We start from the raw sequence: 24,289 nt of genomic DNA, 5'->3' as shown, positions 1-24,289 counted from the left end.
GAGGTAAACACATTTTTCTAACAGTTTGGCTAAGGTAGGAATATTGGAGATAGGGCGAAAGTTATTAAGGTCAGTAGGGTCAGCTGTGGGTTTCTTGAGTATGGGCGATACTTGTCCCACTTTGAGGGAGTCTGGGATGCATCCTTGTTGGAGAGAGCTGTTGATCATTTTGGTCCAGAGCGGTAGAAGCCATGGGATAAGATCCTTTACAGCATTAGCAGGTAGAGGGTCCGAGAGGTGGTTGGAGGGCTTCAGGGTGCCAAGGATCTTACCTATGGAATCTTCTGTGTAGGTATTAAAGGATGACCAGAATGCATTGTTTTTTAGTTTAATGGGTGTTTTGCTGAGGGGGCTAGAGTATAGGTTTAGATCAATGAGGAGATCATTCTTGATGTTGGTTGTTTTTAGATTGAAGAAGGTAGAGAATTCTTCACAGGATGGTAGGGTGCTGGATGTGTTCGGTAATCGTTGTGGTTCGTGGTTCGTCCTTGGAATGCGATTTGATTAGTTCAAAGAGGTTTTTTGGTTGTTTTTTTTGCTTGGTCAAGTGGAAGGCTAAAGAAGTCAGCTTTCGATCGTTTGATTTTCCTGAAGCCGCCAGAAGTATACAATCTATGCCATCTCCGGGGCCCGCCCTCACAATGACCGTGCCAACTCACCAGGTTCGGCGGGAGGCGCATCCTGAACCTGTGGGACCTCACCACCCGTCCCCCTGTACGTTCTCTTTGATCAGCAAGCAGGTCCTTACGATAGGTGTAGATCACTTGGGGGGCGGCAATGTCAGCTTGATAAACAGAGGTCAGCTGCATTGCGGAGCACTTCTTTCAGCCACCGGGTATGGTCTCACAATTCCCAAGGCGCCATCTTGACATATTCAATAGCAGGGACGTCGCGGCTCATAACTACGATGCAAGATCGGAGAAGGGCTCATTTGAGCTTCAGATGATCCACCTGCATTCCGGTTGCAGAATCGTTGTTTTAGGTGGAATTTCAGTGCAGCAGAACGCCGCTCAGGAAGCTGGGGAGAGGGTTAAACATGGAGTATCTGCTCCTAGTGGCCATCTTGACGAGGCTCCTCCTCCTTCCAGAGATTACAATCCTAGTCAGGGTAAGTCACAACACAATCCTAAATGATCCTGTGCTCACCTCCTGGTAGCTTGGCAAAGAGCAGGCAGGCTTAACTTTGAAGTATTTGTGCATTAACTCATAAAAGTGAAAACACCAGAAAAGACCCCACAACAGTTTAGAAAAAGACAATATTTATCTGAGAAAATTAAGAACAACAAGCATTGAAAATGCAATAGGTCTCGCAATAACGCGAGTCTGAACTATTAGCATTGTAAATGATTATGCCCTTTATTTTTGCGTTCTGGTTTTTGGAACATAAATAAAAGGCTTTGCCATTTACAAGGCCTATAGCTTACATTTGCGTTAAAACGAGACCTATTGCATTGCAATGGTGGTGGTGCTGCTGAGTTTTCTCTGAATCTGCACCCACAATCTGCACCCGTGTGTGAGTGGCGTTGCGTGTGTGAGTGGCGTTGCGTGTGTGAGTGGCGTTGCGTGTGTGAGTGGCGTTGCGTGTGCGAGTGGCGTTGCGTGTGCGAGTGGCGTTGCATGTGGCGTTGCGAGTGGTGTTGCGCGTGTGTGTGGCGTTGCGCGTGTCAGTGGCGTTGCGCGTGTCAGTGGCGTTGCGCGTGTCAGTGGCGTTGCGCGTGTCAGTGGCGTTGCGCGTGTCAGTGGCGTTGCGCGCGTCAGTGGCGTTGCGCGCGTCAGTGGCGTTGCGCGCGTCAGTGGCGCTGCGCGCGTCAGTGGCGCTGCGCGCGTGAGTGGCGTTGCGCGCGTGAGTGCCGTTGCGCGCGTGAGTGGCGTTGCGCGGGTGAGTGGCGTTGCGCGGGTGAGTGGCGTTGCGCGCGTGAGTGGCGTTGCGCGCGTGAGTGGCGTTGCGCGCGTGAGTGGCGTTGCGCGGGTGAGCGGCGTTGCGCGGGTGAGCGGCGTTGCGCGCGTGAGTGGCGTTGCGCGGGTGAGTGGCGTTGCGTGGGTGAGTGGCGTTGCGTGGGTGAGTGGTGTTGCGTGGGTGAGTGGGGTTGCGTGTGTGAGTGGGGTTGCGTGTGTGAGTGGGGTTGCGTGTGTGAGTGGTGTTGCTTGGGTGAGTGGCGTTGCGTGGGTGAGTGTGGTGTTGCGTGGATGATAGTGGGCTTGCGTGGGTGTGAGTGGCGTTGCGTGTCTGTAAGTGTTGCTGTGTGGGTGAAAGTGGCACAGAGCCTTTGATGTGGCCTGGCGCAGGAGAAATGCTGCTGCTGCTAATTAAATACAAGAGCGGCCGGGAAGCGGCCAGGAAACACAAGTACGGCCGGCCACATAATTAGGGGAGGAGAAGCCGCACAGCACACGCTGGGAGAAGCCCTTTGATGTGCTGTGCGGCCGCGATGCGCGCTCTGTGCTGGGGGAGGGCCATTAGCCTGAACTCGCGGCAGGTCTGTGGCCAGAGAGTGGGCAAGAGAGAGCGAAGGCGTAAAGGCAGGAGCGTGTACGGGGCAGCGTGAAGGGCTGACTGCACACTGAAGCAGAAGCACACAGGCATACCGCCGTGTGTAGACAGAGCAATCAAATGCGCTCATAAGGTTCACGTACTGGGACAGACCCTATTCTTCAAAGTGGGTATGAGTCTTGGTAGGACAACATCCAGTGATTCTTTTTTTTGAAAACCTTTATTGTACAGAAGGCGGTCACAAATACGGGCCTACAACCCACCGGGCCGGCCACCACAATGAAAAATATACGAGGGAATACAGGAGATGTAACAGGATTTCGAAACCAGTCAGATGAAAGGCAAAAGCAAGAAGCCTTCGAGCAACCACCACGGACAGGAGAAGAGAAGGTTAATTTTATAATAGAATAAAGGGCGTGGCAGAATGTTTACAATCCGTGGAGTCCAGAGGGCCGTGGTGAGCCGTGAGCAAGCGGGAGTACCACGCACAGGCAAATTCCAAAAAGAACAGTCACATTTTAGCAAAGGCAGAACGTGAGGCCCACATTAATAACATGCGCAACCGCTGCTCAACGCCCTCCCACCACTACGAGAGCATACAATAATACAATAACTAAAATAAGCTTGCAACACAAATGGCCCTCCGTCACAACAACCCTGGGTAAGAAAATAAAAACAGGGGGAAAAAGGGGGATAAGGGACACAGAAAAAAGGAAGAAAGGAAAGTGAGGGCGCAGCATCACAGCACGCTCCCTTCGGCTAACGAAACAATCAAGATTAGCTCGGCACAAGGAACTAGTGGTAACAGGAGGAAGGAATGCGCAGTAAACCGTGACAATAGAGATACCAGAAAGGCCCTGCCAGCAAAAACACCCCAGGGGGCCACATGCCGACACCGCGCCACGAAAATAGGGGATACACAAGAGCCATAGAAACAAAAAGGAAATGAAGAAAAATACAATAAGACAGACCCCCCCACCCCGCACAGCCCACCCTGCACCCCTGCAGAAGGCTATGGCCTACCCCCCAGCAGCGTGCCTGTCGCCCTAATCGGAACCCGAAATATAGAAGAATATAAGAAAGAATCACGGAGACAAAAAAGGAAGGGAGGGGAAAACAAGGAAAAGAACAGCGGGAGAGGAGTCATGTAAGCAAAACCCCAACAGCTCCGACCGCCCCGCCCGAAAAAAACTTCATGCCCACGGGAAGCTAGTAAACATACGGATAAGCTCCAGGAACATGACGAAGTAGCAAACATTGTAACACAAATATAAACGGATCTTCCGACCATACCACAAACTAATTGTCCACCAAGGCAAGTTCAGCTCAACCCTGCCCTCTTTTCTCGCAAGTTGCAGCAGTCCGACGTACAAGAAACCAGATCATGTGAAACAGGAGGTGAAGGATAGGGAGTGCGATAGATAATACACACAAGTCATAGCAATCGGAACCCGGATGATCCGAAACGGACAGTCCCCACCTCAGGCAATGTAGACATAGTTCCGACGGCACTATGGAAGCCGGTCCAACGGAGCAATCACAGGATCTTCGGTCGGCCATGCGAGGCAAATAGGGAAATAAAGACCCATCAAGGCCGGTCAGGACAGGAACCGGCTGGCGGACCTCCCGAGTAGGAGGAAGCACAGGATGAAGGAGGGCAGCGGACTTCCGTACAGCCACACCGACAGCAGACGCCGGGTCCAAGATCTCCAGGAAAGTTCCAGCAGCACACAACAGAGATGAAGCCTCACACACGGGGGGGGCACGGCAGGCCCAGCAAGAGGATCTCCCTTCAGGATAACGATAGGCTCAGCCATGGGCGCCCCCCAGGAGCGTAAGGCGGCGAGGATGTCGCCAAGTGTAGGCCAACCTTTACGGTATTCAGCAAACGTGCCATGCGGCGAGCCATCGCCGCCACCCCCAGCCAGGCCGAGAGTCATGGGGCCAGCCGCCATCTTAGAAGCTCGGCGGGGCCGCTGCAAACTCCGACCCGCGTCCGGACACCAGCAGGGCAAAACAGGCTACGGCCAACCACCAACAAAGGCACCACTAGAGCAGGAAGGGGGGCCACCAGAAGAAGGCGATGCGCCGGCTCCCCACACGCTTCCAGCACCGTTCTCCGAGTCCGGGCGGAGGAACTCAAAATGGCCGGGCCGGAGAACACAGGGGAGACGAGCCACACACATGGTCAACCCCGTCCATGGAAGGCAGCGCCCCAACACCAGGCCGCAGGACCGCCGGACCAGGCCCGGAGAGCCGTAATCGGTCTATTTGCACATCGGCCGTCCAGACCGACTCCACACCACCACCAAAGGGCCATCCACAGCGCCCCGCCCGGCCCGGGCGCCGCCAAGGAGCGTCAGGCCCGGTAGCTCCGGAGACCCCGAAGCAGACAGGGGTGCAGCTCAGGATCCGCGGCACCCAAGGACAAGCGGATCAAACGGTAAGTGCCTGTGAGATGTCGTCATTCCATTGCTTATCGAAGAATACTTCCCGGGGCAGGATAAAATACAGAATAGACGGTACAGACAGGAGAGCGAGCGGAGCCGAGCTAAAACGCGGCCATCTCGGACGCGAGCTTGGCTCCTCCCCCCATCCAGTGATTCTGGACAAATAAATCACGTAACCTCTCCGTACATAAGAATCAATGTGTCCTTGTGCAGAGCAACTGATTCCTCAGAGTAAAGCGCTCTGATACCTTCGGGTTGGGTTTGTGCTCTATTAAAGTGCACAATTAAAAAAAAAAAAAAATGGAGACTGAGTTTAAACAGAACTCGTAAGGAGTGGGGGAGGCAAAGATAATGGATGTGGCGTAATGGCTGGAGCCGACGTCTGTGAAGCTGGGGAACCGGGTTCAAGTCTCAAAATACACAGCTGCCAGTGAATGAACATGGGTGGCCCCACAATACCCTAGCACAGCAGAGCATGCTGGAGGAGCGCCCACTGAGTGATGGCAATACAAGTGGTGGTGCATTTCAGAAAAGCAGTGAGGCCTTCGCAATGGAGTGCGATGGGTGGAAGCAAGGGATCATGGAATGAAAGAAGGGAACTGGAGAGGTAAGGAAGGAAGACAGGAGATGCCCTTTCATGGACCTGATGGTGGCTGAGGTGTGGGTGCCAGCTCGAGAGGTAGAGATTCCACATGGCACTGCTGTCTGTGTGCCAAGCCTGACTATGTTTGCCGTGAGTGGGTACAAGGCAAAGATGGAAGGATAGAAGCGCGGATGGGAGTAAGTGAAGAAGAAAAAGAGGTGGCGAAGCAGGAAGTGGGATAAACGTGCTGGGAGGAGAGATGGGGGGAGGGGTCTAGAGGCCTCGGAGCACGAGTGTGAGGGCTGGGGAGGGGGAGCACAGGGAGAGGGGAGAAAGCCTTTGATGCAGCAGGGGGCGGAGCGGATACCTTTAAAGAGCTACTGGCGGCACATGAAATGTGAAGCAGTGGGGGGGGGGAAGCTCTTGGAGGCAGGAGCAAATGGTAAGGGGAGGAGAAATACAGCTGGAAGGCTCGGGCAAGCTCGTGCACGAGGACGTGCACTTGATGAAAACGCCTTTTTGATTGAGAGCTTAGTTTAGCTCTTGGTTTCACCCCAATAGGGCTCGCCTATTATATCCCTGCGGGATATTAATAGGCGAGCCCTAAAAATCCAACATGGAGAAGTTGAGATATTGAATTTTGAAGAAATAAATGCAGTAAAGAGCTTAGAGCAAGAAAGGGTTACTTTAGATCGCGCTGGACTGAGGCAAAGTCAAAGTTCGGGCCGACCACATAGAAGCACATGCTGGCTAAAGAACCAACGCAGACTCCGGTGAACATAGTACCTTTCTTGGTTGCAAGCAACGGAATGCGCTGATCTTTACACACAGTGAAGGCAATGCGTCGGTTCCGCTTCACGCAGGTGGGTTGATAACTCGCAGTTAAGTCTCACAGTCAGGACCTTGGATCGGCGATGTGTCAAACTGCGCAATCGGGTCAATGAGCCGAAGTCGAGCCTCGCAGTCAGATCCTGCATCATCTTAGAGCCGTACAGGGCAGTCTCCAAATCAGAACTGTGTCGGTGTCGAAGGGCGCTGCGTCGCTTCTGATCAGCGCAGTGGTGATAATGCATTGAGTTGGAACCCAACTGCTGTAGAACCTACTTCTGAGGCCCAGAACTTCGAGAAGGCACCTCAGGCAAGGGTAGGACTCACAAAACGCACAGACCAACAGCACCAGCAAGATTGCAGGAAGTCTTTTGCATCCCTGAGACTTCAGAAAACAAGCCAGCAAGCCCTTGGAGATCACCTGGAGGGAAGGTAGAGTTCAGCTCTCCTTCAGCAGAGTAAGGGAGCAGCAGGAAGCAGGGCAACAAGCAGAAAAGCAGTCTTTTCAGAAAAGCAGTTCAGTTGAGTCCTTAGAGCAGCACAGCAGTCCTTCTGACAGAAGTTCAAAACTGACTGCTTTCAGGGGGTCAGAGACCTAGTACTTATACCTAAAAGTGCCTTTGATGTAAGGTGTGACTTCAAAGCAGCTCTCTGAAGTACACAAGGATCCCTTTCAACCCAGTCCTGTCTGACATGCTAGCTGTGGGGGGTAAATCTGTGCTATGTGTGCAGATGGGACACTATCTATTAAAGTATAAGTGTCAACTCCCATTCCTCCCAGCCCAGGAAGACCCATTAGAATGCAGATGAGTCTCACCTTCCTGTGTTTGTGGCTGTCTAAAGGGAATGCACAAAGTGTAGCTGTCACCCAGCACAGACGTGTATTGGAGACAGGCTGTAAGGCACAAAGGAGCTGAGATCAGAAAAATGTCCACTTTGTAAAAGTGGCATTTCTAAAACAGTAATGTTAAATCTTACTTCACCAGTAAAGAGGATTTATCACGACCATTCCAAACATATGAAAAAGCTACTCCTCACTGATCAGGAATTACAGCTTAAAGGTGTATTAAGGAATCCCATTGCTAGCCTATGAGTAGACCTCACAGTAGTGAAAAATGAAACAGGCTGTAACTACCAGGACATCCAAACATAAAAGTACATGTCCTACCTTTTACGTACAAGTGCCCTTAGGACTACCTAGGGCCTACCTTGAAGGAGACAGACTATTTAGGGACTTCCTCACGGGTGACATATGTAATAAAAGCGGTGTTTTAGGCTTGGCAAGTAGTTTTAAATACCAAGTTGAAGTTGCAGTAAACCACACAAACAGGGAGTGCAATGGCAGGCTTGATTCATGGTTAGATGGCTACTTAAGTGGGTGACACAAGCAGTGCTGGAGGCCCACTAGTAGCAATTAATTTACAGGCCCTGCGCACATGTAGTGCACTTTACTAGGGACTTAAATATGCCAACTGGGTATGAGCCAATTTTTCCATTTTTAGAGGAGACAGCACGTGTACGTTAGCACTGGTTAGCAGTTGTAAAGGGGTTAGCGTCCTAGAGGCAAAAAATACATGGTCAGATTAACAGGAGAAGGAATGTTTGAGGTGAGCCATCAGAGAGGGACATTTTTCAACACAGAGGATAGTCAGAACTACTTAAAAAGTCATATTCCCAGCTGGTTGTGCAGTACTGGATCATCTGTTTCCCCAGTTGGTTTTCTCAGTTTAATTCGGAGCAACTTTAGTTGGACAAAAAATGATTGTTTGAACTCTATTTCACAACTAGCAGAACTTATCTTGGGTCTTGCACACAGTGGTTTATGGGAAGACTGACCTAGAATTATCTGGATCAAACAGTCAGCATTTGTAAGCTATATTGAGGAATCACCCAAAAATGAGTCAGTCATGTTATTTTCAAGTGAGAATGGCAAGATAATTCGCAATGGAATAACTTATGCTGTTGTTGAATTCATTTATTTGGAAGCATAGATCTACCAGGTTAGCTTGGAAGATTAGGCGAAAGAGGGAGAAGGGGGGACTGACAATGCCCGACTTGCAATATTATGCATGGGCATTTCAGTTATCTCATTCACGAATGCCGCTGAAGACGCCTACTAGTACAACTGTGGGAGAACTGTTCCGGGCTATGCTAAGGGGATCAGATCTGCCGGAAGATGGTTTTATGTACAAGTTCAGAGACCAAAAATTCTTTAAAAAAGTCAAATTGAAAATCCTTCCGTTAATAGCCAATACTTGGGCTGCAATAAGAAGGAGAGTAGGACTGGGCTATTTTTCCAAAAGGGCTCCATTATGGGATTCCCCGGGTACTCCTGCATGCCTCCCAGACAGTCTGAGCACGCCACTGAGAGATTCTGGATTAATGATGTGGGGAGACTTGTTGGATGGAGGTGCCCTGCCTTCCCGGGAAAATCTGCATGAGCTGGTAGGGCCTGGTCTCTCCAAATTTTAATATATTCAATTGAATAGTTGGGTCCAGTCACAGGCTAAGAGTACCGGGCTTTCAGGGTGGGACAGTAACCTAGAAGAGCAGCTCGTGACAAAGCCGGTAGGGAGAAGGCAGGTCTCTATGTGTATTGGGCTATTGTAGAGGAAGCAGATGGTGAATTTAAACTAGCGGACGACTTATGGGGACAGCAGATGAACACTCAATGCGAGTCGTTATGGATGGAATCATTTAACACCCTGTTTAAAATTGTCAACCCTGCTTGGCTGAGGCGTAATCACATCTTTACAGCTCATAGGGCCTACCTCTCCTCGCTCAGACTATCGAAATTCCAACCCGGTAAAGCGTGCAAGAAATGAGGACTCCTAGAAGCATCGGATATACATATGTTTAAAGACTGCCCCTGCCTATCCGATTTCTGGGACAAAGTCATAGCATCCATGGAATCCATCCTGAGGGTCCCTTTGACTATCAGTTTACAGCTAATTATTTTTGGTCTTGAAGACAACATCAGGGGCCCTGCAAGATCCTTACTCTTCTACGCAATTCTTCTTGCAAGAAGGCAAATATGTAAATATTGGGTAGAGTCCATACCACCGACCCACTCAGAATGGTTGACATCATTGTATGAAGTGTCCAAGGTGGATATGGCTAGATCCTGCAATAAGAAAAATGTGGCATTTTGGGATCTATTGAAGTCGTGGAGGTAGGAGTCCGGGGTTTTTTTTGTGGTTTTTTTTCCCGGGTCCTATGATTATGCCTTTGACACTCCTCGGACTACCATAAAGGGTCTTCCAGGAATCTGGTCCGGCAGGATTTGTAAAATCCTAGCTGGAGTATAAATCTCTTTCCCACGGTCCTCCTCTGAGTAATTAAATGTCTCTGACTGATGGCAGTAAAATCAGCAGGACATGAAATAAAAATTGGAGGTTTACTTCTTTCTCTTTTTCTTGAGTGGGAGTAAGGCAAATGAGGACACAAAAAAACCCAAAAAAACTTATGCTGTTGTTTTAATTATCTGTATAGAGCAGTGAATCTTAACCTTTTGATTTCTGTTGACTCCCATTTTACCTTTACTGGAATCTGGGGATCACCACTTAATCATTATTGGAATCCAAGGACCCCAATGAATTATTATTGGAATCCAGGGATCTCTGCCAAAGCAATTTCAATGATTTGAGCTGCAAAAATAAACAAAATTACAGAAACAAGCATTTGTCAAATTAAACCACAAATGATGAAATCATTTATTAAATTCGCAAACAAATGTAAATGTTAATTTTAATGCGAAGGTTGGAGCTTTTTAAAGTTCAATTGAGGCTGCCCATCGTCCATACTATAATTTGTTTAATGTACTTGCACTGCTCACACAAATCAATCGGAGTACAACTTAATTTATAGCCTCCAAATGTAACCCCATCCATGCTGCCGTCGGCCATTGGCCAACGGCAGCACTACCTCCCCAGTGCTGCCATCGGCCAATGGCCGACGCGGCCCCGCCCGTTTTGTGGAAGTGCCGGGTTAACCTTCACATTTCCAGAATATTACATTTTCTAATTTACATTTTGCTTCTTTATTGATATATCATTTATTAATCTATTATTTTTTAAGTAGTCGCGGACACCCCGAGTAGGGTTCGCGGACTCGCAGGGGCCTCATGGCAACAGGTTAAGAACCGCTGGTATAGAGGATTGGTCCAACTTTTCTTTATCCCCAGAATGGAGTATGTTTTTCAGATATCAAGGTCACCTTTGTAATTTTATTAAAATAAAGTAACTTAACAGGTAATACAACTAATTTGGAAGTGAACTGTTTATGCCAGTTTGGCTTGAGGAGTTCCCAGAGTCTAAGCCTCCTCCTAACCACCCACAAAAAAAGGAGATATAGTTCTATGTGGATGTAGTCTTTGTAAATATTATCACACATCATACCGGCACATTCCTCAAAGGATTACATGTCTTGTAAGTTGATAGGGAAATCTCCTTATGGGTATAAGGTAGTTTCTTGAGTAGTTCCATGTTGTGTTCATATTCTGCATTACTAAACTCTTAGGCTAATTGCAAGTTGCAGCTGGTCTTTTTAAACCGTGAATTGTGCCCCAACTACATCCTCTGACCGTATTTCATGGCTGGCAACTGTATAAGACCATCCACAATATGAAACAACAGGGTGATTCCAGAAGTTTTGATGCATCAATGTTTTAATAAAGTTGCCCTAGTAAAGCTTTTCTTCCTGTCTGTATACTAGTGTCGTTTTTCTCTGGTATGGATCATCTGATGCCTGTAAAGCTGTGAGGACTGATTGAATCTTTTCTCACACACACTACACTGGTATGGTTTCTCCCCGGTATGGATTCTCTGATGCCTAAAAAGAGTTGAGCAGCGACTAAAGTTTTTCATGCACTCATCGCACTGGTATGGTTTCTCCCCAGTATGGATTCTCTGATGACGAACCAGATGTGACCTTTTAATAAACGTTTTCTCACACTTTGAACACTGATAAGGCTTCTCCCTAAAATGGGTGATCAGATGTGATTGGAGATGAGAGGGCAGACTGAAGCTTTCGTCGCACTCAGTACACTTGTGTGATTTTACCCTAGTATGAATTTTCTCATGCTGTGTTAAAGCTGAATTACCACTGAAGCATTTGTCACACTTAGTACATTGGTACGGTTTCTCCCCAGTATGGATTCTATGATGCAGTACCAAAGATGACAGAAAAGAGAAGCTTTTCTGGCACTCAGGACACTGATATGGTTTTTCACCAGTATGGATCCTCTGATGAGCATATAGATTACCCCTCTGACTGAAGCTTTTTTCACACTCAATACATTTGTATGTTTTTTCTCCAGTATGGACTCGACAATGCCGGGTAAGATGTCCCCTTTTACTGAAGCTCTTCTCACACATTTCACATTGGTATGGTTTCTTCCCAGAATGGATCTTTTGATGATATAACAACCCTTTTTGATAGGTGAAGTTTTTCTGGCACTCTGTGCACTGGTATGGTTTTTCCCGAGTATGGATTTTGTGATGCTTTCTCAGATATGACTTTTCAGTGAAGCTCTTCCCACATTCCGTACACTGGTACAGTTTCTCAATAGTATGGATTTTTTGATGATTTAATAAAGAAGACTTCTGAGTGAAGCTTTTTCCACAGTCCATATTCTGATACGGTTTCTCACCAGTGTGGTTTCTTTCATGTTTTAATAAAGAAGACTTGTGAGCAAAGTTTTTCTCACACTCTGTACATTGGTACTGCCTCTTTATGGGCTTAAATCTTTCATGCTTGAATAGCTGTGAACTTTGAGTAACACTCTCCATGCAATCCATATGAGTTTCCGCCCCAGTATAACAAAGAGACACAATCAGAGATGGTTTTCCATCCGCTAGTATAAGTATTTAGAGATAATTCTCTAACATGTGAACTTATTCAAGCTGGGGGTAAAGGTTAACTGGCACTACGATGTGAATAGAGATCTTATCTTCAAGTGTTTCCTCATACTCCTTGCTGTGGGTATGATTCTTTTTTCCTTGCTCCGCTACAGAAGGCGTGCTGTGGTTAGCACATCATATTGTACAGCAGGCCTGTTCATCAGCAACCTTTCAGACTGTGAAAGAGAAGAAAAGTAATTGTAAATGTGTGGTTAAAAGGGGTCTGGTGTTCACTTATACACAAAAATACTCATGTCTTTAATTTCTTCAAAAGAGTGTAAAAGTATACATATCTGTATTGTTCCAGAGTGCAGTGACCCATGTTACTTTTCTCTCCCTGGTATGGAAAGAGAATAGTGCAACATGTATACCCTGTTGATGTTCTATGTCTAACCCACTAGAATTATGTGATTCTGCAGCCACAGCGTTTTCCTATAATTATGGATTTGTCGCATTTGCCACATAATCCATCATATCCTCCATAATTTGCAGATTTGAAACACAAAATTACATTTTGTTCCTAGCTCAAACAGATCAAGTTACAAAAAGATGCAGCAATGCTTGCTGCTGTCCAGTGTAAGGCACTTCACAAAGGTTGACTGTTCACTTTTCAGTTGCTTATAGCTGCATTTAGGTGTTAGTACGAATAAGGTGAACCCTTTGTCCAGACAGTGTTAATGTAAAAAAAAAAAAAGTGACAAAACAATGAGCTGATACTATAATGTGCTGCACCATGCAGCATAATTTAAATTTTCTTCCCACATAATTTAGTAAACACTGCTCAATAATTTGGTCCTCCTTTGGCGCTTAATTCCAGTGGACCGGACTGTGACATACATGGAAGATGTCAATGGTGCCATATTCTTGTACAGGAATGGGAGATTATGAATGTGTTGGGCCAAGGCAGAACAGGAGACTGCAGAGAAGGGTTGATATTGTCCCTTATATGTGGAGCTGTGAGTTAAATATTTAATTGATTTCATTCATTGCAAAGGTCAACATAGATACATTAATGGCAGCAGTGTATTTAGGTCTTGTTTTCTTGCAAGCAAGTGGCTTAAATCACGATTGCATTTAAACCTGAATCCAGCATTATTCCATAGGCTAGATCTGTTTTTTTAAATATCAAAGCACAAACTGTATACAGCTTTAAAACATTTACACCCTACTCCCTCTTCGCTCTGAGTGGACCCATATTAATCCGGATTAGTGTCTGAAGATATTTAATAACCAAGTTGTTTGATCCTCAGTAGACTGACCTATGCATCTACACTGTATTTAGACCAAATTAAACATGTATTCGAGTTTGCATCCAATCCAGAAGTCATACATAGTTTACATTTACAAACCGATTAGGCTTTGATCTATGAGCATTTGTATTTGTAAAGTATGTATATCATAGGGGCCTGGGATCATCTTTATTATCATCTTGAATAATTGTAATATCTCATTCCACTGTGGTGCCATAGGCTGGTTCCTCAATCTCAGCCTTTACTCTCTGTAGTGTAAGGCCCTCCGCATCTCCGAAACTAATCAGACGAAACCTGGGGTCTTTGAAAGTAGGGTAGTAGCTCTCTTACCCTATTATGAATGCCAAATCAATAAATCTCAAAGCCACATTTGCCCATTTAGGTCTCCGGAATAACCCAAGAATACAAGCATCTGCTTGTAGAAGGGCAGTCCTATAGTCAGGGTCTGAAGCCAGGGTGCATCTCAAGCTAATGTGGCCTTTCCGAAAAGGGGTTCGGAATTATCTTGTTCATTTTCTGCTGGGTGAGGTAATATTTTAGATTGTAAAAATGAATTGGGAATTCTGGGATATCTTGGCAATATTGCCATTGAGTGTCACTGAATGCACACTCTATGTCGGGCTCCCATGTACCCCTAAGTGGGACGAGAGGTATATCTGAATGTTCCAGTATTGCTTAATAGAACCAGGAGACCAGAGGTCTGACATCTCCCTTTGTGTGTAGTGTTTGTAATAAGGCAAGCTCCAGGATGGTATCCTATTGCCTTTTAACTGCATTATTTCTTCTCACATACATTAGGAATTGGCCATAGGACAGTCCTCTTATCTCTTTCTTATATGGACAGGTCACCTATTTGTGTGAAGCCTGCCATTTTCCATTGCGTCAAGTCCTTTGCAAGAAGTATTCCATCTTATGTATGGAGCGGCTTAAGAGGATTCACAGGTGCATATGGCTTAACTCCACTGTTTTTGTTCATTCACCATGTCAAACAACCCAGCGCTGTGCGTGCTAGGACAGAAAGGCCTTTGGCAGTCAAGGCACTATAAAATAAGTTGAAAGTGGCCATTTCATTACCGCACAGGAGTATAACCATATTGATCTGCAGGGGTGGGGAATTCCTATCTCCCGACGCCCGAGACATCTAGATTCCTTACAAGGACAAGAGGTTTTAATTTCTAACTTGTCCAAAGGACAAGTAGAAAGTCTTACGGTAATCCGATACACAGCTGCAGCCTGTTCAACCCTTTTGGTCACAGCCAGTTAATAAGGAGCTCCGAGCAGTTTATTGGCAGTGAAAGGGTCAATGCAAAAGCTGGCGCCTGCACTTCCCCGGAGCAGAACATCATCATGATGGAGATGAGCACAAAGTTGCAGCTCCATATAAAACATCCACAGCACCGCCAGGAAAGAGTCTTTTGTCTTTCTCCCCGAGCACTGGTGTGGTTTGCGGGTCCTTTCATTTTCTTCGAGCACGAGACGCCTCTGACTTTAACCTTGTGACCCCCTGCCTTTCATTCTGTGCTTCACCCTGGAGCTTCAAATCGGCCCAAGATCCCTCCTCACCCTTGCCTCCGGGGGCCTACAGTAAAGCCCATGCTTTCCCTTCTCGTGCAGCCCCTGCGCAACCCTCATTTGCACTTTCCTTTGCCTGTACACCTTATGATTCACCTGGTGCATGTACTTGCTAACCCCACCCCACCCCCTCTGCTGCCCCGTCTGACTGACCTGACCCGCTCCCCTTGGCCTCTCGTATCTTACCTCATCCAGGGCTTTCCTTACAGCTCATTAGTTTCCCCATGAGAAATTCAAGCAATCCTCAGGCACAGCCTCATTTCTCTCCTTGCACTGGGCCTCTCATCTCACTTTGTGCATTCACTAGGAGCACCTGAACACGCTGCTGTAGCAGCTACAGCAGCTACAGCAGCTGTGGAGTTCTCAAGGGGCCACTTCTTTCTGCAGGTCAAGACAAAGGTTCATAATTGACATGAAAGGGTGCTTGGATATATACATGGATGAATGAGTGAAAGGATGGATGTAAGGATGGATGAGTGAAAGAATAGATGGATGTGTGCAATGATGAATGAATGGATTGACGAGTGAAAGGATGGATGGAAGGATGGAAGGGGTGAAAGTGGATGGGTGAGTGAAATAATGAATGTAAGGATGGATGTGTGAAAGGATGGATGAGTGAAAGAATGGATGGATGAGTGAAAGGATGAATGGATGAGTGCAAGGATGAATGGATGATTGCAAGGATGAATGGATGATTGCAAGGATGAAGGAATGGATGGAAGGGGTGGACGTGGATGGATGAGAGAAAGGATGGATGTAAGGATGGACGAGTGAAAGGGTGAATGAATGGTTGAGATGAAAGTGGATGGTTGAATGAAAGGGTGAATTGATGGATGAGAGAGAGTGGATGAATGGCTGATGGAGTGGGTGGATGGATGGCTGGGTGGAAGGATAGATAGGTGGAAGAATAAATAGATTGATGGGTCGACGGATGGATAGATTGATGGGTGGATAGTTAAGTGAAACGGTGGATGGAGAGATGAGTGAAAGGGTGGATGGATATGAGTGGAAAGGAAGATGGAGGGATGAAAGATGGAGGAGCAAAAGGATGGCTGATGGGAGGGATGAGTGAAAGTGGATGGATATGAGTGAAAGGATGGATGGAGGGGGTGAAAGTGGATGGATGAGCGAAATGATGGATGGATGAGTTGAAGGAAGGGAGGAGGGATGGAGGCGTTTGAATGATAGATTTGGAGCTGGAAGGATAGGTTTGGCCAGGGGTGTCCTGAAACACTCACTTTAGCAGTTACAGCGGGGGTTGAACTCTTGATGAGCCTCTTCTCTCTGCAACTCGGCAGACAAAGGCCCATAATTAACGTGTAGGGGTGAGTGAGTAAAAGGATGGATGTGTGGGTGAAAGGGTGGATAGATGAGAGTGTATGAATGTTAGCGTGGCTTGCTAGATGGATGAATGAGTGAAAGGAGGGATGAGTGACAGGGATGGTGGAAGGACGATGGATGTATTGATGAAGAAAAGGGTGAAAAGATAGATGGGTTGCAGGGTGGACGGATCAGTAAGTGAAAGGATGGATGAGTGAAACGGTAAATTGATGGATGAGCGGAAGAATGGGTGAGCGAAAGGATGGACAGATGGCTGAGATGGATAAGTTTGGGGATGGATCGGTAGATATGGATGAGCAGATGGATGGATTTACAAAGAGAATGGAGAAAGGCTGGTGAAAGAATGAATGGAGGCCAATGTATAGGTGAAATGCTAGATATCAGTTGGTGAATGAATGGGTAGATCTGCAGAAAAGAGACAAAATAAGGAAATCACTAGTATTCAAATCCTTCTATGCTATGAGCCTGACATAACCAGAGAGGCTATTATCCGAGCTCTTCTATAATGAGTGCTGCCATTATTTGACGGTGCACTACATGGCACCAAAAGGACAAGTGGATTTTGTACAGGACAAGTAGGTTTATAAAGTTACCAGTCCCATGGACAAGTAGATATTTTATTAAATTCCACACCCCTGGATCTGAGTGACTCTCTACTAACCAGTAAGTCACCTATTGGAGCTTGGCTTCTGGATAAAAAGTTTCAAAAAGCGGGGCTTGATCCTCCCTTATCCGTTGGCAGTTTTAATTCTGCTAATGCCACTCGTCTTCTGTTAAAACCCCATATCAGACCACTCAGCATAGACTCAAGTTTACAAACAAATTGTTTGAGGAGCAAGGAAGGAAGATTAATAAAAGTGCAAAGAAGACGTGGTAGCCTAATCATTTTGGATATAGGGAGCTACAAGGCTCATTGCAGACAAAGGGAATGTGCAGGAGAATGCAGCCTGAGATCTGTGTATGAACCGTGGATCCTAAATTGTTCACCAATAAATCACTCTTCAGTTGATATATTAGACACCTAATTATCAGGAGATAACTCTTGCCTATTGCATCTCCTGTCACCTAGAATAACTCTTCACTGTGGTAGTGTAAAGGATGTTGATAATATGCAGAATTTGCTCTAATTAAATTCCAGGCTTGATACTTCTTTGAAGGAGCTGAGACTATTAGAAATAGTAGAGAGATTCTCTTGAATATTCCAAAATAAAGTACCATGTTATGTACATATAATGACATTGCATGATTATCATCTTCTAGTTGATTTGCCTAGTCTTCTCCCAAAACTGCTATGGTCCAATGGCTAGGGAGAAGAGCAGGAGCGAGAGGGGCACCCAGCCAGGTTCCAATCCCCACTTGATACAATGCAGATATGAATTGTGTGATTTAACGCTGGTCGTTGGCCTTGCATGGAGGATATTGATCCAGTGGAACATTAGCCATTCACCCATTTTCCCAGTACTTTGACTTATAGCACACGTTATATGTCAAGCACTGTCTTCAAGGCCACACCGGCTATGCATGGCCAAAGCCCAGGAGCCTTTTCCATAATACAATAGAGGCCTCTAATATTCAGAGATGTTTTAAGAGGGATGAAACCATTTTGGTCCTCATGTATTAAAGTGGGTAAAAAGGGTAGTAGTCTGTGTGCTAAGATTTTACTGAGAATCCTGTATTCAGTATTTAAAATCTGTAATAGGTAATATGAAGCTAAACTAAAGGGATTACGTGGTTTAAGGATACTAGTATTGCTTTGTTTGTTGAACTATGTAGATACTCATATTCCAATGCAGTTTCAAATTGTTTCCACCAGTTTGAGGGCCAAAAGAGCAGCATATTCAAGTCTTGATTTCCCTAAGGTGGTTGTCTCCCCTTGTTCACCTGGATTGTTGGCACAGACTTCTGTACTACATCATTCACCTCCTAAGGTGGTTGGCATGCTATGCACAACTTTGTGTGACTGCCCTTTTACTGTTACGGTGTTCACGTTGTGTGCTACTTTGAGTCTAGTCCCGGAGAATGGAGTCTTCAACACAGCTCTATGTTCAGTAGAGCTTTCTCAGAATACTTACTGGTGCTACAATGTGACCAATATATTACCCAAGGCTGGGCTAGAGAAGTGGATACATAGCACATCCTGGTGAAAGATCATCACCCACACACACATCTGAGATCTGATTTATTTTGGGCTTTATAGTGCTAACTGACAGCTTGCTAACAATGTAGAGTGCTGGATTACATAGATTAGGCTTGGCTAGTACTTTAAATTTATCAAACAAGAAAGCTTATTAGTGTTGTAAGCAGAGGTCATGGTAAAGTTCATCTAACATGTAGATTCTGAAAGGTGGTCAGGATGTTTGGGATATTAATCAGAACTAGGAACATGACTGACAATATCAATGGGAGTAGCCGGAAGCTGAAGCCATAGCCCAATTCGACTATCTACTGGAGTTAGGGTACAGATAGTACATGGGGTTGGCGCTCAAACTGGTTTCCTTTATTAACTGTGTTTTCTGCTGAAGCCAACTGCTTGATCGCAGAGAGGTTCTGGCCTTATTGTTTAGAAACTAGATGTTCGATGCTTCAATGTGCCTTAAAGAGGGGTCATCGCCCTGGCTATCCCTGCAGGGTATACAATTACGAGTGGCGATGTCAAAACAGGCAGAGGAGGAGGGGTTGCGGTAGTCTTCAGGGAAAATTGGTCTCTTACTCAGGGACAGTCGCAGGATTTTAGGGAGGGGAAAGCGCTGGACTTCTCCCTTACTATTTCTCTGCGTTTTTTACTGGGAGCCACGCTGTTATATAGTCCCCCTGGGCCCCCAAACTCTTTGCTAAAAGCTTTTGATGAACCATCGTGCCTAGAGCCCTACACTATTCTAATTATCTACTGCTCGGTGACTTCAATACTCACTTTGGCTGTAGAGAGGCTTCCGACACACCTTTCCTTAATGAGTCCCTGGATCTTGCCCAATTGACCCACTGGATCAACTCCCCTTCCCACAGTGGGGGACATACCATTGATGGGGTATGTTCCAACTTCCCTTAAGCTGTTCAAGATCATCTCCCTGTCTCTTGGCCTGATCCTTTTTTGATTCAACTCTCTTGGACCATTAAGCCATCCCATTCTTCTACGAAGTCTTTGAAGGCTAGAGCCCCTCCTCGCATTGAGCCTGCTGCCTTGGGCAGAGTCCTGGCAAATACCCACCCGGGTACCTTTGGGGGTCTGTTGGAAGCAGTTGGCTAATTTATTACTTGGCTGGCCAGAGCAGTGGAGCATTTCTCCGCACCTCTGGGTCATAAAAGAGCGAGAAAATCCCCGTTCCAACCCTGGTTTTCAAAGGAATTAAAAGAACTAAAAAAAAGTCCTGTAAAAAGCTTGAGCACTGTTGGAGACAGGCCTATTGTCCGCTAGCCAAAATAGCTCTCAGGAAGGCTCAGAACATCTATTACACCATGGTCAAGCTAGCCAAAGGCCACTTTTTTGCAGACCACAGTGCCCAATCAAAAAATAATTCAAAGTAAATATTTGCAATCGTTCAAAGCTTCCTGAATCCATGCGCTGAACAGATGGCTTTGCCCGTCTCGAACGACTGGCGTGAGCAGCTTTCAGGATTTTTTATGGATAACATTCAAGCCATACAGGATAGCTTTGGGACTGCTATTCAAATGCAGGCAATCTATTCGCATCAGACAGCCGTAGACTCTGATCCAGTCCACCCGTGTTTGACTACATTTACTCCCATCCCGCTGTCAGATACTCCGGCAATACTTAAATCGCTTAAATCAAGCTCTCCTACGGATCCCTGCCGAGCAAGGTTACTGGCGGCAGTTGCGGACGTAGTTAACCCGGAAGTCAACAAAATTGTCAATCTGTCCCTCCTGGCCGCCACGGTCCCGCCTGAGTGGAAACCAGCAAAACTCCTCTCCCTGCTGAAAAAACCTTCATTAAATCCCGCTACACCAGCTAGTTACCACCCAATTTCAATCCTCCCGGCTGTGGCTAAGGTGTGTGAGAAGGCCGCTCACAAGCAGCTCTCTGAGTTTGAGACTTCCTGCGCCCTCCACCCCGCCTAGTCGGGTTTCAGGGCCTCTCATAGCATCGAGACGGTCTTGGTTGAGGTGGCTTAGGCTATTAGAGAGTGCCTGGATGCCGGCGGCATAGTGGCTCTGGTGCTGTTAGACCTCTCTGTCACGTTTGACACCGTGCCACACCGCCAACTTTTGGCAGGGTTGTCTCATATCGGCATCTCTGGTAAGGTGTGGGAGTGGATTAAATCCTTTCTAGCCAATAGAATACAGAAAGTATGGCTGCCTCCTTTCTCCTCAACACCAAGAAGTCTGACTACAGGGGGTCCCTCAGGGCTCAACACTGAGCCCTCTTGTGTTTAATGTCTATATGACACCCCTAATTTACCTGGTGGAGGATCTGGGTGCTAAGATCATAGCCTGATGATACCCAGCTCCTTTTCACGTGGACGAAAACTCATTTCTCTCCGACCATTGCCAAAAATTGTCTTGCAGAAGTTTTCAAATGGTTAGCGCAGGCCCAACTGAAATGCAATGAGGAGAAATCGGAGGTGCTCCTCCATTGATCCTTCCCCCGCATTTCAGAGAGGACATCTGGCCGGTGAGTTACCCCTTGCCTAACTCTAAGGGGAGCCCGCACAAAATATCTGGGGTTTCAGTTCAGTGAGGAATTAAGATTTCTGCCGCAGATCAATAAACTATCCGGTGTTTGCTTTGGCACACTGAAACGCTTAAAGAAGTTCCTGCCCCTCTTCCCCAAAGTAGCTAAAGAAATGGTGACCCGTGCTCTCATCCTTTCATGTCTGGACTATGCCAATGCTTTGTACATTGGTCTACCGGCATATCACCTTAAAAAGCTGCAGATTGTCCAGAACGCGACGGCGAGAGCTTTACTGGGTAATCCTGGCAGGTCTAGCATAAGGCAGACTCTAGGGGATCTGCACTGGTTCCCGGTCGACCAACTGATTTTTTTTTAAGGCTCTTAGACTGGCCCACGGTGCTCTCTACAAGGCAGGGCCTCAGTATCTTAGGAGACGCTTCACGTTCTATGTGCCGCCCAGACATTTACGCTCTACAGGCCAATGCCTTGCAGTCGTACCTAGGTACCGCCTGGCTAGAATGGGAGGTAGCTCCCTCTCTGTCAGAGCGGCCATGGCTTGGAATGCCTTGCCCTTTAACTTCAAAACATCGGTAACCCCAGGCTGTTTAAAAACATTCTAAAACTTTGTTATTCAAGTAATCTTCCAACCGGGTCAATTCCCTTCTGTCTCCACCATTTGGCTTTAGCGCTGGGACACTTCCGAGTAGCCGTGCGCGCTATAAATGAAGGTTAACATAACATAACATTTCCTCTACCATCTGGAGCTATTCGGATCGTGTTGTTTCAATTAATGTGCTTTGGATTCAAATGCTATAAAATGGATGCTACCTGCCAGTATTGTGACCTGTGTTCCCTCTAAGATGTGCTCTTGGGTGCTCTTGCACACTCATGACACATGCAGATAGGATGGCACTGCACATAAACGGCACCCCTAACACATAGAGTGAAGTGATGGGGGCACCATCAAAGGCCTTAGGGGAGGTGTCCTGCTTATGTGTTCATGAATGCAGCACTCCATGACGAGTTAGCACCTGTGAAGAGTAAAGCGGTGCTAGAGCACTGTTTAACGTACAACACCTTTGGAGGAGGAGCTCCCGCCGCCAATGTGAATAAATGCAGTCAAAGCACTTCTAATTTACTGTAAGTATGAGTCCTGCCTGTTAAACAAGTAAGACTTTTTAATCAGCAAATTGAAATGTGAACTTAAATATGTTCACTTGGTCCCCTTCCGTGCTTTGCTTTACAAATCACTGGTGTTCATATTTCAGAGGAATGTACCAATAAGTGTATTAAAAGAGTTGTCGCCTATTTACAACTACTTTGAACTAAAACATTTTTTTTCTTTAATATTGAAAATTGTAATGTGTACTTTGACTAAATCTAATGGAGGACAGAAAAAAACACATATTACCAGTTTTTCTTAAGATAGTGCCACAAACAGTTTCTACTGAAGGCTTAGTTACTTCACCAGGAGTGCGTTTAGTGATGATGTTGTACGACATTTCTTAATGCTTTGTGTTAGTTAGCGAAGTTGGCTTACATTATATATGGGAAATTAGTCTTTATTGCACACAGCAGGAATTCTACAAAACCCAAGCAGCCTCAATTAGAGGGCTGCCATAAGTTTGAATCAGGAGCAGATTTCGATTCAGCCACTATTTTGCCTGCTCAGTTCCCTTCAAGCAGGACCAGCCGTAACTGGTGTGAGCAGAAGAATATGGTTAGAAGAATGATATGTAGTAAAAACCATCCGCAGATACCATTATCACATATTATTCACCTTTACCGGAGGAGAAATTCTAAAGGTATCTTGTATTAACTGTATTTTCCACTAATATGTCCCCAACTGGAATAACCCTTTCAGTGTGGGGCGTCATTACACCCCAATCGCAGTCGCACAGCAAAGACGCAAATACTCAATGCTCCAGTTCAATAAGTTCATCCATTTTATTAACCGTTTCATGACACTTTATTCCAAACATTTAATACTTTTTCATTCTTAGTCCACATACAAGGTTGAATGATTTTCCGAGACTTCTAATGCTATAGATGTGCCCATCCAGGCCTCTTCCTAGAGCACGCTGAAAAATGCACAATTCGTCTTGGGCAGTATATATCATTTAAACCCAATGCATTTCGGGCTTTCAAAGCCCTTCTTCCAGGGTAACTGGAAATTAAAAACCACCATTACGAATTTGTTCTCCATAAAACAAGTTACATAATCTGTACTCCCTTAATTACTTAGCTTAACCCTTAAAGCCATGCTGAACAAACCAAACACATTTCTATCCATGCTCTATTATTTAAAGCACCCACCCTTTCTAATAAACTCAAAATACATCCCCTCAATGTCAAACTAATCTATATGCACCCCTCCTGTGTCCCATGATCATTTATCCATCCTGTGTAACTATCTACACATACACACTGCACCCTTATCTCAAATTTCCCGGATCAAACCACTCCCTCCTTCAAACACTCCATTCTCCAGCAGCCACACACTATCCACTTTGAATTAATCTCGCAACGTGCTTAAAACCACACCAACCTCACATCATACATTTCCTGAATCAAACCACTCACTCCTCCGACCTCGCCCATTCCCCCTTCATCCACACTCTATTCACTACACAGCAACCACGCTCACCACATCCTTCAGCCATCCCAGCCACAAAACTTTGCAATACCTGCACAAACTCCAACTAGCTCTCGCCTTAACAACCAGCTCCGCCGTTCTCAATCACCTCCATGACAGGGTTTCATTACCTTCTCCAACGTGACCTCCCAATTTTGAACTGAAAAATGAAAACGTAGCCCCTCCACCTCAGTGCGTGCTAATTAACCACCCGATGCTGCCTACCCTTTCTAAACCTCCTCCCACTTCACGAACTACATGTCCCATAACTCACTATGACTCTTTGTTGGCCTTCAATAACTTTCAGTGTCGAATTCTACTCTTTTCCTTTCCCATCTAACACCGCTCCAAAGTGGTAGCTCGCTTAACATAATCACAACTTACATTTGAATCTACAGACAATCAATAAACGTGTGCACAATACCACACTGTTGATGAGAACAGAGATATATAGAAGGAACTGATAAGACCTGTGTTTAGTCTACCAAAAAATGGACCACCGATGCAATCACCTAAAGATATTGATCTCTCTCTTTAGGCACAGCTTCAGCCATGCAGCTCTTTAGGACACCCTCAGTTTTACCTTCAATTCAACAAAAAGGGGTAAGGAAT

The 24,289-nt window shown here is 46.0% G+C and overlaps 1 protein-coding gene across 1 annotated transcript in view; it reads right to left on the bottom strand.

Moving 5' to 3' along the window:
• Positions 1–10,038: 10,038 nt before the first annotated feature.
• LOC144827949 (uncharacterized) overlaps positions 10,039–24,289 on the bottom strand; it is a 253,438-nt gene continuing 239,187 nt past the window's right edge. Inside the window, 2 exon segments of the mRNA XM_078686112.1 lie at positions 10,039–12,214; positions 15,366–15,455. Coding sequence (XP_078542238.1) covers positions 11,062–12,214; positions 15,366–15,455 — 1,243 coding nt within the window. The 3' untranslated portion in view covers positions 10,039–11,061.

This window comes from Lissotriton helveticus, chromosome 4_1, assembly GCF_964261635.1.
Source record: "Lissotriton helveticus chromosome 4_1, aLisHel1.1, whole genome shotgun sequence".
Classification (NCBI taxonomy): domain Eukaryota; kingdom Metazoa; phylum Chordata; class Amphibia; order Caudata; family Salamandridae; genus Lissotriton; species Lissotriton helveticus.
The sequence above is the reverse complement of the archived record's forward strand: the minus strand, read 5'-3'. Positions and strand labels throughout refer to the sequence as shown.